Source organism: Natator depressus, chromosome 21 (genome assembly GCF_965152275.1).
Source record: "Natator depressus isolate rNatDep1 chromosome 21, rNatDep2.hap1, whole genome shotgun sequence".
Taxonomy (NCBI): Eukaryota; Metazoa; Chordata; order Testudines; family Cheloniidae; genus Natator; species Natator depressus.
In genome coordinates this window covers 10,945,770-10,959,620 of record NC_134254.1, presented here as the reverse complement: position 1 = coordinate 10,959,620, position 13,851 = coordinate 10,945,770, and the positions used below count along the sequence as shown (strand labels likewise).

General features: G+C 45.6%; 1 protein-coding gene across 8 annotated transcripts in view; it reads right to left on the bottom strand.

The window, feature by feature from the left end:
• ANKS1A (ankyrin repeat and sterile alpha motif domain containing 1A) overlaps positions 1-13,851 on the bottom strand; it is a 151,292-nt gene that overhangs the window by 74,147 nt on the left and 63,294 nt on the right. For 7 of the 8 annotated variants that reach the window (XR_012636007.1, XR_012636008.1, XM_074936415.1 and 4 more), the window contains 4 exons: positions 10,304-10,424; positions 7,560-7,603; positions 5,845-5,977; positions 2,481-3,058 (listed from right to left, as the gene is read on the bottom strand). Coding sequence is in view for 5 of the 8 variants with exons in the window: in XM_074936415.1 (XP_074792516.1) it covers positions 2,481-3,058; positions 5,845-5,977; positions 7,560-7,603; positions 10,304-10,424 (876 nt within the window). In the remaining 3 variants the exon portion in view is untranslated. Of the gene's footprint in view, positions 1-2,480; positions 3,059-5,844; positions 5,978-7,559; positions 7,604-10,303; positions 10,425-13,851 lie in introns of those variants that run through there. The other variant, XM_074936422.1, reaches the window with a different exon arrangement.

Below are 13,851 nucleotides of genomic sequence, written 5' to 3'. Positions count from 1 at the left end.
GATGATACAATACAAAACATTTTAAAATTGCAAATGAGCATATAGGCCTTAGCCCAAGCATGTGGGGCATGCAATGAGCACTTTTCACTGCACAGCTGCCCTCCACACCTGCCCCTATAACACGCTACAGTGACTGGTGCCTCTCCTGAGCAGAAACTCAGCAGATCTGGGTGGCCTAACCCCCACCTGATGAACTACCAGTATTTAGCTCTTCTGTAGTCCTTTTCCTCAGATCTCAAAGCACCTTCCAAAGGAGGTCAGCATCATTATCCCCATTTTACAGATTGGAAAAAACAAACAGAGCCAAGTGACTGGGCCAAAGTCAGCAGCAGAGCTGGGAACAGAATCCAGGTCTCCTGCACCCTAGATCAGTGCTCTATCCACTAAGCCACATTGTCTTATTACAAATGATGATTCTGAGGCAGGTATGGTGTCCCAGGAATCTGGAGATGAAGATTTATTAAGCCAACTACTCAACCCCCTTCCAATGCATAATTTGAGCACCACAAGCATTCAAACACCTGCAAATGCCCAGCACAGTCATGTCTCTGAAGGAGATCATGGGAAAACCACCCACATCAGGATAAAGGAAAGCACTGATGCCTCATGAGGGTTAAAAAGAAAATCAAAGATGACAATAAGATACTTAAATCCTACAGATGATCAGGGGACAACAGCTGTGGGGAAAAGATAATGGGCCCCTGAACTTCATTAGGCCCTCTAGATGCTGCTGCAATACAAAAGATAAAAACCCCTCCATCCCAACACATCCTTAAAAAAGATTCAAAAAGTACGGTTTTGAAAATAAAGTTTTCAATTAGAGCGGTTTGATTTTAGATTAAGGGTAGGAATCCTTTACATTCACTGCCCCTAGCCTCCTCTCCCCAATTCTCTTCTTAGTCTGAGCCATTACCAGCATGTGCCTGCATGACACTCTGGACTTTTCTGTAGGTTAAAGTGTTTCTGTTCCGTCCAGTGGTAACATGGCAACTGGTCCTGCAATCTATCTGCAAGGAAGCAGGGAAACAGATTTTCCAGCTTGCCCACCTGACTATACAAAGCAGGGAAGCTCTAACAAGGATCACGCTCTTGCTACAGGTCCAACCACCATAACAACGTAAACCCAAAGAGGCAGAGAGCTGAGCTTTCCCTTACGGAGTTTAGGGCTCCTCTGGAAACAGCCATCAGGGCAGGGGGGAGGCATTTCAAATGAAGTGTGACAGCAGCACAGCAAAATAACTGAGTCCCAACAGATCAATCTTCTGCTTAAGAATCAGTCCCTTATAGCCTTGGCATTATTGACCCAGCTCATCAATAACTGCACGGACACTGTGACCAAGACAGCTGTGGAAGAACGCTCAGTGGGGGTGAACGTCTCCTGGAAGCAAGATGGGGAGTGTGCTTCAACAAAAGGAGGAGGCCCACAGACACTTGCCCAGTTGCCTTGGAGGATTTTTGTTTAGCAACATTTTCTCAGTACAGCCCTTCTCCCTGAGGTAAGTTTCACCCATGTAAGCAATGAAAGTTAGCCCTTACGTTGGACTGTACAGAGGCTGAGCCCCAATCAACACACACACAGTCTGAGCAAGGGGTATGGTCATGGATATTGTCACTGGAACACCACGAACATGTCCCATTGAGTATGGGATTCCCTTTTGCCAGCCGTTTACAGGCCTGGCACGCAGGCAGGCTTCATGAACCTGATTCTCTCCTGGGGAGGGTTTCCCTTTCAGTGCACAAGGAGTGGCTGATCTGGGCTCATCTTTTACATAGTTCTGTTGCTCTGCCAGTACGGAATCATCTCCAAAGAATTTTTCAGTAACGCTGCAGTGCTGAATTTCAGAGGGACACAATCCCAGCTGAACGGTTCACGAAGGCCAACTTCCTAAGCATGAAATAAGGGTCCCTCCCTTTTGCACGACACTAAAGTGACTTCTAACCCGCCTCTGAACTAACCACTTAAAGACATAAGTTAGATAGATCTAATAAATGGGAAAGCCTTCCAATTACTGCCTGCCTCCCATCCCATGAACCCAGCACACCCTCCTCACACACCGTAGGCAATGGTGACCTAGAAAGGGAACCCACTCTCCCTCCTTTTGGGCTGGGATACTCCAAAGGGAAGGACTAGCGAAGGAGACACTAACACGACAACTCTCCTTTTTGCAAACACAAAACCCGTTCCAAAGCACAGCGATGGACACGCCCAGAGAAGCGAAGCCCAGGATATGAACATTTCCAAATGTTTAAGAACGCCTGCTCTGATTATGCCTATCTCCTGGCATTTAACCACTGAAAGGCTTATTGTAATTAAACAGGCAAATAATGAAAGAAGCAGGGGTAAACACAAAGGAAGGTGAATAATGCTTCAAGCCCCACAACTTACTCCCTCCCCGCAAGAGACTGAGTACGGTGCAACTCACACAGCACACAAGCTCACTCCCGGCATTAAGGCGTTAGTAAGCCAAGGTCAATCTTACCTCATCCCACTCTGAAGCAAAAGATGGAGATTTCTCCAGCCTTTTCTTCCCAGTGCTGCAGTTTGAGAGCGATTCGCTCCGGCTCCCCATGGCATCGTCCTCAGTCGGCGAGCAGGTCAGGAGGTCGGAGTCCGATTTGGACAAGCTACGGCTGAGTTTGAGCTCTGCTTTGGGCTTGCCTCCTAGGTGAGCTCGGCCCCCAGCACCGCCTTTCTCTCCCTCTTCCTCTGCACCACCAGGGTGCTGCAGCACTTGGGGAGTCACTGCAGTTTCAGGTTCTGCCTGTTGGATGTTTTTGGGCTGGACCGTTGCGTAGATCGCTTTCTGGTTTTGCTCAGGAGAACTGGTCCGTACTGATCCAGAGACAGGTAAATCAGCATCCTCCAACTGCATAGCAGGTGAGTGGCCTGTGCCCTCCGTACCTCCTTTGGCCACAGAAGAAATGAGCCTGAAAGGGTCCTCGTTTATCTCACACACCGGGGAAGAGCCATGGAGTAACCCTGAAAACTGCTCCGGGACCTGGATGTCCTGGCTGTCTGCAGAATCTTGGCTCCGGCTGCCACTGCTCCTCCTGTGGTCTTCAGGGGGATGGAGACAGAAATAAAGAGAGATTAAAAAACACGGAAGGAGAAGCAAAACTCCACCTCCCCTAGAGAGAGAGGGAGCGAGAGAGAACAGTTCAGTATTGTTTGAGTGCTCAACTTGTACCCACGGCATTTATGAAATTCCAAATACTGCCCTGATTTATGCAATCTGGCAGCTCTCCTTGTTGTTTTATTCCCGTTAACACTAACAATCAGGCCTTCCTATATAAGGCCAGGAGAAGTGCTAACCCTAGCCTGCGGGGGGGGGGGGGGGGGGGGGAGAGAGACAGACAGACACTCCTGGAACATCTGATACATTTCCATAAAGGCCAAAGTGTTATTTAGAGCAGCACCTCCCTACTCTTGGCTCAGATTGCGGGGTGGGAAAATTGCTGGGCTGCAATTAACCTGCAAAGTTCCAAAATCCCTTCTCCAAAAGAGCAGATTTCTTCTTTGGTAGCTTCAGGGGTCAACTTCTCCACCTCACTCGGGGGCGGTGGGGGGGGGGGGAGAAGAGGGCTTAAACTGGTAACATCTCACTCCAGAAAATCTCTCCTGTTAACTAACCACTAAACACAAGATGGTCTGATCTATTAATGCAGCAAGCTGCTTGCCGTACTGAGTGTCCCAGAAATCTGACACGATTCCTCTGTTACTAACTTTCTAACATCCTTAATATCAAATACCAGTGCCCTGGAATAATCATGAACTCCTGACTGAACCCAGCTGCCAACTGGCACACAGAAGCAGAGCGGCCCTCCCCTTATTCATATGGCACACGTGTATTCTAATCGTACAGGATTTTAAAATGCTTGGAGGGAACTGCCACTTTCTCATGAACTGTCCGGGATTATACTCTTGTCAATGACTGCTAGCACACACACATATTGTAACCACTTGAATTTAGTGCTGGGGAAATGTGCTACCCTCAAGACTGAAGTCTTCAACCCAGCAGATAATTACAGCAGGGGCAGCACCAGTGCAAAATGCCCTGATAATGTGACTTGTCCAACTCTGAAGCGTAGGGAGAATGTCTAGAGGGGACAGGGAAGGTCCAATTCCAAGGCCCATCCAGTCCTTGTCTACTTGTTTGAGACACCCAGCTCTCCGAGATCACAACAGGGAGGACCAGTCTCAATCAACCGGGCCAAACGTTCTAGTGAATTTTGTGACTAAAAACCAGTCAACTATGGATTGGAGTGAAACAGACTTTCACACGGGCTTCCTTTTTAGCAACAGGGTTAATTTACTCATTTTCAAATACTAGTTGCATTTATACGATCCAAGAACATGTCCTTTTCCTGGAAGCTAAAAGCAGGCACTGGATTAGCAGTTTACCCATGGAAGCTACTTTAGATATTGGGACAAAATTAACATGAGTTTGATCACAGAGAACGTGGGTGATGTAATATCTTTTGTTGGTTGAACTTCTGTTGGTGGAAGGGACATGTTTTTGAGTTTCCCAGAGCTCTTCTTCAGGTCTGGAGAAAGTAACCAGAGTGTCTCTGCTAAATACAAGCATAAGGGATCTGTCCCACCTTGTATTTGGCTCAGACACTCTGGTTACTTTCTCTAGACCTGAAGAAGAGCTCTGGGGAACTCCAAAGCTTGTCCCTTCCACCAACTGAAGATGGTTCAATAGAAAGTATTACCTTACTTACCCTGTGTCTCTAACATCCCGGGACCAACACGGCCACAGCAACACTGCAAACGTGAGTTTGATTAGTTTTATTTAGTCCCTTATACATTTGTTTGTTCCACAGAAATACAAGAGACAACTTATAAAACTGGCAGCTTCTGCCTGGGAACAGAACAGCAGCACAAGTCGGAACTGAGGTTAGCCCGTAGGGCAGCCCACTGGAGGAGCTCACACTTCTTACCCTCTTATGACCATTTCAGGTATGGCACCCCAAAAAACAGAAAATTAAGTCGGTTAAAAATTCTAAGGAAGTGAGAACTGGAAATTACCATTGATCATGTAAACACAGTGTAAAGTTTGCAAATGAAATTGCTAATAAGATAGAAGAGGAAACATCTCTCCAGTTACAATCTCTCTAAGGTCCTGCCTACACTATATCTTACCCTGCTAGGGCTGTCACAACACTTAACCATAGTAGAGTATTGCAGGACCAGACTGTGTGTTCAATATATCCCTGAGCAAGGATACAAGGCTGTAACAAACCAGGAATACATTAAGACAGTTCCAGCCATACACACAGCAAGGTCGAACCCTGTTTTAATCATAACAAATCATTTACTCTATGGTAACCAGTTCTACCACAAGGGAAATTACTGCATAGACTGGACAGTAAGTCTTGATGGCCTTAGCAGCCTTTTTCTTCTCATTCCTCCTCTATTCCTAACTCCTCATTTCGTCAACGCCCCAGTTTCACATTTAATGGCATTTCTGTCCAAAGGCAGAAAGGCGGCTGGGAATAGCTTCTGCCGCATGCTAGAACACTTGGGCCCACACAGAGCAGACTGGCCAATCTCCACTCACAAAGACTAACAAAGGGGCCTCTGTTAGAAGGGAAAGCACAGCCACCCATTCAGCCTCTTCAAATGAAGCGCCAACCCCAAGACCAGGACAGAAATACCCCAGGCGGCAAAGTGGGGGTAGTGACACTCGCAGAGAAGAGTGGATAAGCAGAGATGAAAGCCTTGAGGGAGAGAACATTTCAGAGCATTGAACTTACAAACCTGTACTAAAAATCTCACAGATAAGCATAGAAGCAGGGTTGCTGTTGGGACTAAATGCACAACAAGAGCAAGGTCCTTACCTGCTGAGGTCTCAATCATGCGTGATTCGGGGTTTGGATATTGCTCAGAATGGCTATAAGAGAGGTCAGAAGAACCCTGGCGATTCAATGGCCGTTGACTATCTTGGGAAGACGTGCCTTTTCGGGGTTTGGCCTGCAAATACACCTTAGATTATTCCAGTCTTACAGCCAGTATGGTCATCTTCACTGCAATGCTAAAAACATGCCAACCATTGCTCCCACTCTCCTGAATAGGTAGCAAAGCGGGACATCTGGGGGAACTAATTAGAACACGGGGAGATTTTCAGAGCCACAGAGGAAAATGTGGTGGGAACTGGGTGCCTAACTCATCTGTGCCTTTGAAAATGTCCCCTGTAGTTTATACTCAAGGTTTAATTCTGAAAATAACCTAGTAACATGCATTTTGTCCATAGAGACTTTCAGTTATAACTGCGAGAAGCTGGGACTGGATGACAGGGAATGGATGACTTAACACTGCCCTCTTCTGTTCATTCCCTATGAAGCATCTGGCACTGGCCAGCATCAAAAGACAGAATACAGCGCCAGAACGGTCATTCTTATATTCTTAACTCATTTAATAACGATTATAAATACACACACACACAAAAAGACACCCGCACTTGCCCTTGTACTCAATCTTCATTGAAGGTTTCACACATAACAGGAGTTGACTAACACCTAACGGAGCACGTAAGCCCCTTTGGGCAGAGGCCGCCTCGTTTGAACATTAAACGTACAATTAAAACCATTTAAAATCAAAATACAGACATGGTGCAGATGAAGATACTCAGTCCTGGTATAGAACCGAACAGCTGAATTTAAGTAAGCTCTCTGGACAGCAGTATCTTCAAACATGAAATACTCAACAAGCCAAACTTTCCTTGTTAAACCGTTCTACAAATATACTGCTTTTGCCTTCCCCACCCAAAGCAAGTTTAAGTCTCCCTTCTATATAACCAGGAGAGCTTATCGCATGTCCCCTGGATGATAAGCGTCAAGCTCTCTACTCTTTTTGCCCCTGCTTCCTGATCCAAAGATTAATGGTGGCATTTATAGGGTGGATCTTCCCTTCCCTACCCCTGCCCAGCAAGGAACCACGATAATGCATCATGCCACAAAGTTTCTTACAAAAATTGCATGCAAGTCTGTATCTTCTGTGGCAAAGAGACGAGACCAGAGCAACTGGGTAGGATGGAGCAGACAGCCTCACAGCGCACGACCAGTGGCTCTAGCTGAAGATTATTTTTGCAATAAATTGGAAGCAGAAACACTCACTTACACAAACTTTAAATGTGAGTATTTGTGCCTAGAACAGGAAAAGCTTGTCACAGGCATGTGTTTACATCTAGTAATGCAGGAATCATGCTGGACAGAACTTATATCACATCACCCTGAGAGAATGCAGCCCTACTTTGTGAGCTTGTTTGCATTTTATTTCCGCGCTCCCTCCCCCAAAAAATACTTCAGTGCAGGAAATGACTTTTCCACCTTAAAGAAGGTGCAGTTAAGGAATGTTTTGGTTACAAGGAGATAGCAGTGCTGTTTTGCTCTTAGGCTTTTAAGCAATCTTGAGCAGTACAAATGCAGACTCAAGTCTCTCCCCCAAGAGTGAAATACACAGTTTGCAGTTTGCCACCTCCCAGGAAAAACAGAATTGTGATGTCAAAGAAGAAAATTTTGCTTCTCTTGGTTCTGATGATACAAGTCACTCCTACCTGAAGCTGGTTACTGCTGACAGCACCTGAAGATGGTGATTCCCCTAAGAGGAAAAAGAAAAAAAAACATCAAAACCTGGGCATGTTTTTCCTCCACCCGTCCTCGATGATGTATCTGACAAGTTTTACCAAGCCCCTCTGACCAATCCACAGGGAGGACCATGTCAGTGGACTTGACTTAATTCTCATCACATGGCTTAACTTTCTACACACATTAGACCTGGTCAAAATTCCTTTCCATATGAGATGGGAAGCTGGTTTAGATCAAACTAAACCAGATCTGAAACTCTGCCCAAAGCATCAGGTGAACCTTGACAGAGCTAGAGAGCTTTAATCCACTCATGAAAGGAAATCAGGGCCAAGGGGCTAAGAACACATGTGCAGTCATGACTGGACACAAGATGGAAAGCAGCAGAGCAAGAAGGGAGGCAGCAGTTATAAATGTTATAAATTAAGCAAAGTACCATTAAAAACAGCACTTTGTGCCTTAAACACAAACCAAGAGCTGTCAAGCACCTGGAGTTAAATGATGCAGTGAGTAACTGACCCCTGTGCCATTTGGACCATGCAAGAGCATTGCTGTTCCTGCAGAATGAGGAGAGCTAGCCAGGCAGAGAAAAACTGCAACACATGTAGCCTTGCCATACTGCTGTCTCACACATTATCTCTCTGCTTTAAAAACTGATCCATTAACTTTCAAGGTAAGAGCTGTGAACAAAAAGCACCATTTAAAAAGGAGGACAGTAATATGGGTACTGGAAAAATAGTGACTGCTCTGCTAACACTCCCCCCGGCCCCACCACCACATGCTGAGAGAGGTAACAGGAGCAGAGATGATCAAGTCCTCCCCTTTCTCCCTCCCACCCCAAGCTTACTGCTGCCTCTTGCATTCAGATTCTTGTATACAGTACCGAGAAAGGCACTGGTAGACCCCTTTTCCTCTAACAGCAGCCCCTACCCATCACTTGAGCTGAGCCACCTCTCGGTGCTAGATCTAAACCAACTATTTCAATCCAAAATGAAAGGAATCAATACAGAGTCTCAGAACCAAACAAACACTTATATTTTTGGATTGCTCTCCTCCCAACGGAGAAGGGGTGGGGGGTTCTTTAGATTCATTAGAACCACAAGGAGACATCCCCAGAGCTCCAACCTGGATTCAGGGCAACTATCCTTCTGGCTGAGGACTAGACAGGAATCAGGATTCCTCTTCGGCTCCTTATTCAGCTAAATGGATGACAAGGGGCTTCCATCAACTCCTCCCTCGTTTAAGGGATTGGGCCCAACGACTCTGCAGTACTCATGGCTCATGCCAAGCTGAGGGGGGAGAACCTTGGATCAAGATCTGAACTTAAGTCTCCATGCGTCTGTGCAAGGAATCACCACATTAATGTACCACAGTTTAAACAGTGCATATGTAACTACACACACCCCCATATCCAATGCTTATTTAAGCACCAGCATGTAAAGCAGAAAGGCCAGAGCAAGAGGAAAGAGGAGTCATGTCATTGGCAGCTTACAGAAGAGACAAGTCCAGCAGCAGCTGACCTATGTGAACCCAGCCTCTCAAGCCAAGCGTTAGGAGACACGAGCCAGCTTCTCAACCATCACCCAAGGACTTCTCCCACTTGGGACTGTGAAGCATCAACCTGAAAACCACTGCAGTTTTGCATCAGGACTACGAATAGCTCTGGCAAAGACTGGTGGGAAAAATCAATGACCTCTTTGGCATGGCGCGTGTGCACGCGCACGTGAGAGATTACTGGTAGCATTCAAGAAGTGGAAACTAGCATCTGTGAACAGACTAGGAGAAGGAGTGTGGTTCTGGAGGGCAAGCAAGCAACCGTCATAACGCTAAGTCATATTTACTGTTCATTCAGTCTCAAGATGAAACATTTTCGCCTTTAGACTGGGAATCACAACTAAGTTCCCCATATCTCTTGCTCGTTTCTGTTGCACACTGAGCAGATCTTTCACCTAAAAAGCTCTCCTTGAAAGAAAACCAAATGCAACAATACCCATCTACCAAATACAGGGTGGTGTGCACAGCTCCAGGTTCCCAAATCCCACAAACCACCAAATGAAGGTCCCTCTGGGGGAAGAGAGCCAAGTGCAGTGTTTAATCTGACAGCATGACTGGATCTTAAACTGGCGCCTAACAGTGGCTTACTTCGTCTGTGTTTTCTTCCTTTGTTAATTTACTTTTGTAATTGGCTCTGACAGCCAGTGGTGCATGTGTTGATTTCGGATTGTGATACCAGGGCCAGATCCTCAGTTGACATGAATTGGCAACATTGTATTGACACAGATTTACACCTGCTGAGGATCTGGTCCATTAGTATTTACACACTTGTACTTGTTTGACCACGATTTTTCCCAAATGGCAACTGATTGGTTATTCTTTCATTTTGATCTTTTTTGTTCCTGTTTCGCTTGATTTGTGCACGAGATTCTAGTGTTTTAATTTTTACAGTTCAATGGGTCAAGTCCCTTGGTCTCATATTTGCCTGAAAGGCAAAAAACCTTCTCTTACTTAATGTCGATATTGAGGCAGAAATATTTTAACCCTCTCCCCTGAGAATGGAAACAAATTACCAAGGGAACATAACTGCAATACAGAATCCAGCCATCCGAACCAGAGAAACAGCTAGGATCAAATTCCTCCCGTCCTGCCTCCTACATACTGGCTACATCTGCCAACCCAGGCAGTCTGGGCATTGCTGTCTTTCTGTATCATCTCTTACCTTTTGTTTTTCTATCCACTGCAAGCGGCTTTTTAGTTTCTGCAGTAAGCAACAGCTCATAAGGATGCTCCTCCTCTTCCTCGGCTGCATTTCCCCTGCTCTTCCTCCGCACCACAGAGGCCTAATGAGACACAGCAAGATGTAGTTGTCTGTCGAACTCTGTCATTTACCCCTCTGGTATGCATAGAGCCCTCCTCTATGCCATTCTTCTGACCATTGAATGTGCAGCAGAATCCACCCCTCTGCCAGAGAACTAATTCAGAACCTAAGACTGTTTCTTAAAAATGCAAACACCTCCCCCAACCCCCACACTACTTTCTAGCTCTTACGGTTGGAAAAAAGCCTTCCAGACTGCCCAAGTAACTGATGTAGTGATGACTGAAAAATGATGACTGCAAGCAGCCTGAAAAAAATCCCTATCCACTTTAAAGGGATGCTGACTCAGACTTCATGAGGCAAACTCCATTAGCAAACTTATTAACTATTTCACTCTTGATTGAATACTTCAGTTAGCGAGCATACTTGTCTCACAAACCCAAACTACCTCCTTCTCTCACTTTCCCAGGTGCCAAAAGTCACAATTAGCATTTTCAATATCAAGTTCCACAGCACACTTCAAACTGAAAAGACCAGGAGCAACGTAAACCGCATTTAACATCAAAGTAACAAAGGGTACCAAAGCGACTGTGTTACTTATTTCCATTTTCAAGAGAAACCTCTTTTTGTAATCAAAGGGCTCTGGAACAGCTGGAGAATCCCCAACCAACTGCACTGGAGAGCTGCAGAATGCAGGAGTCTTGCTGCAGAGTACATGCACCTTAGCAAGGAGTTACTTCTAGGAAGCCTGCCAGTGGTGGTCTTCGAACACACCCAACCTCCCAGGCAGTCCAGTTACCTTCCTTGATCCATTGCACCTCCAATGCTAACGTATTAGAGACTAAGGCAGGGGTTCTCAACCTGCGGCCCAACCAACACACAAGCTGCGGCCCTGTGACATCCTCAGAGCCATACAGATAGTATTGGATGCGGCCCATATAATATGTTGTGGGCTGCAGAAAGAGGTTGAGAACCACTGGACTAAGAGCAGGTCTACGCTGCCCTGCAGTTCAGCCTACGGTGTGTCTATAGCAATGCACACCGAAGTGCTGTGCTGTAACCCCCCCACGTGGACACTGAAGGCACAAACAGCAAGGTTCCTGCTTTGCATCAGTATAGTCCTGTTTGAAGAGGACTACAGTCATGTCAACTAGTTTGCGCCCTCAGTGTCCTCATCAGGGAGATACAGCACAGCACATTGGTGCGCATTACTATTCACACCCCCACTGGCTAAACTGCAGGGCTGCGTAGACACATCCTTAGTCTGTATCAGGTTCAAACTAACTCAAAGCCTCACCACGAAACTGAGTCAGGAGTTTGCTTAGCATGGTGGTGAAGCTTAGCAAATCATTTGAGGAACATGCTCTGGGTATGTAACAAAACCAGGTTAGTTTCCCAAGGTTTTGCATTTACATGCGCATCTGCAGACAAAACACCTTGATTTCCTTGAGCCCTAAATGAGGAACGAAAGACCTTCAGTAATAGACAGGCATTAGCCTGGGCAGTCGGCAGTCAGCACTCAGATCATAGGACTGGCTTCTCACTTCATGTTGAGAATAATTCCACCACAAGTCACCCATCACTGCACCCAGTCTCACTCACCCATTTGCAATGTTCAGTCTGGTAGCTAAATTAATGACAAGCAAGTGACCATTTCCACCTGGTTTATATGTACCGAATCCATGAGCACGGAACGTGGCTAACTGTGCTGGAATGTTCACTGCTACTTAGCCTCCAAAGAATGAAGGCTTTAAAACAGGAGCATGACAAGTAGCAGCTTTTGGAATGGCAAGTGTGCAGTATGCCACCTTCCTTTTTGAAAGGAAGGCATCACTCCCTCCCACTTCTGCTAGAACTATTAAGACCTTGCATGTTTGGGGGCATTAGAGCAGATATTTTATTTTTAAGCCAGCACACCCGATTTACTGTTACTTTCCCCACTCTGATGCAGCTCAAGAAAAAAAGTGTTTTTGCTTTTCTACAATTTGTACCACAGCAGTCCCAACTGAGATGAGAACTCTGTTGTGCTAGGTGCTCTACAAACACAGAGGCAGACCCTGGCCCGAAAAGCTTACAGTCTAAGCTATGATGTGACTGCCTGTTACGTTAAACTGCCAGGATAGGCTACTAACAGAATGGCCTGGACTAACAAGCCACAATTTACTTAATGGGGGTTTCAAACCATGCAAGCACTTTACATAACTTACTGGCTGGACTATCCACACTGCTTCAAGTATAGCTGGGTACCTCCTCTCAATGGGAGAGGCTGGTTAGAGAACATATACTGTTATTTTAACTAGGCTTTGCCTATTCACAGCATCTGTCTGAGTAAGAGTCTCAGAAACACTGAACATTAAGGGGGGGGGGGGAAGGGAGAGAAGAGAGGGGTGAACCTTACAAATCTAGGACCTTCTACCCTCAATGACTTGCACAAGGTACTTGACATTTGATTCTCTTTAAGTGAAAGAAGACAGACCTTAAGTCCTATGCTATCTAACTTCCATCTAGACATGCACCAGGGATGGGCAGAAGGAAATTCAAGTTAACATCTCATCCATCATGCATGCACATGGTTCATTTCCCAAAGTACATTACACTGAGTAGGTAATCAACTCCTTATTCCTGTTCATTAGGAGCCACCACCCAGTCGGTGTTTGAAAACACCCTGTCAAACATACTTAACCCTATAAACATTGAACACTCCCAGATCTGGATGATTTCCTGTAATTCACCTCTTAATGGCCTGTGCTGCCTTTAGGATTTATTGCTTCAACTTAAAAAAAAACAGGTGGCTCTAATTCGGTCTCTCTCCCCCCAGCCAGAGAACTACAGAATACCATTGGAATAATCACGTTTTGTTTGAAACCAGGTGTGTCTAAGCTTCCCATTTTGATGATGGGAGTAGTAAATAAAAGATGAACTGAAGTCTTGTCTGAGATTTCAGTCTCTTATTAGGCTACAGAGACAGAAGGGTTCTATTGATGCTGAAAAAATTCACTAGTCAGCTATGAGCAATCACCTATTCTGCACGTAAGTGCAAAACAGCTCTCAGTGGTGAAAGTCATGGTGCATAAGTGAGGAATAACTGCTTACACTGTGAAAGTTGTCTCATGGCAACAGAATAAAAGGCTGTTTTGAAATAAAAGCTTGGCATTCATAGAGTTCAGTTAAAAAATAAGAATACCATAATGTGTAATTTTCTCATAATCATGATTTTTTCCTGTCCCTAAAGTTATGGCAGGTTTTGAGGAGGCAGATGAGGATTCTGTGCCATGTGTTTCAATGAGACATTTACAGTCTTCCTCGGGCACACTGTCCCAGCAGCTGCCCCTGTGGTGGACAGACCTGGCAGGGAGAACATAGGCTGTGATATGACAATAGGGCAGGATTTCACTGGGCTCTGCTAAAAATCTTCTACAGCTACTGTATTAAAATCGCTCCAGGATGACTTT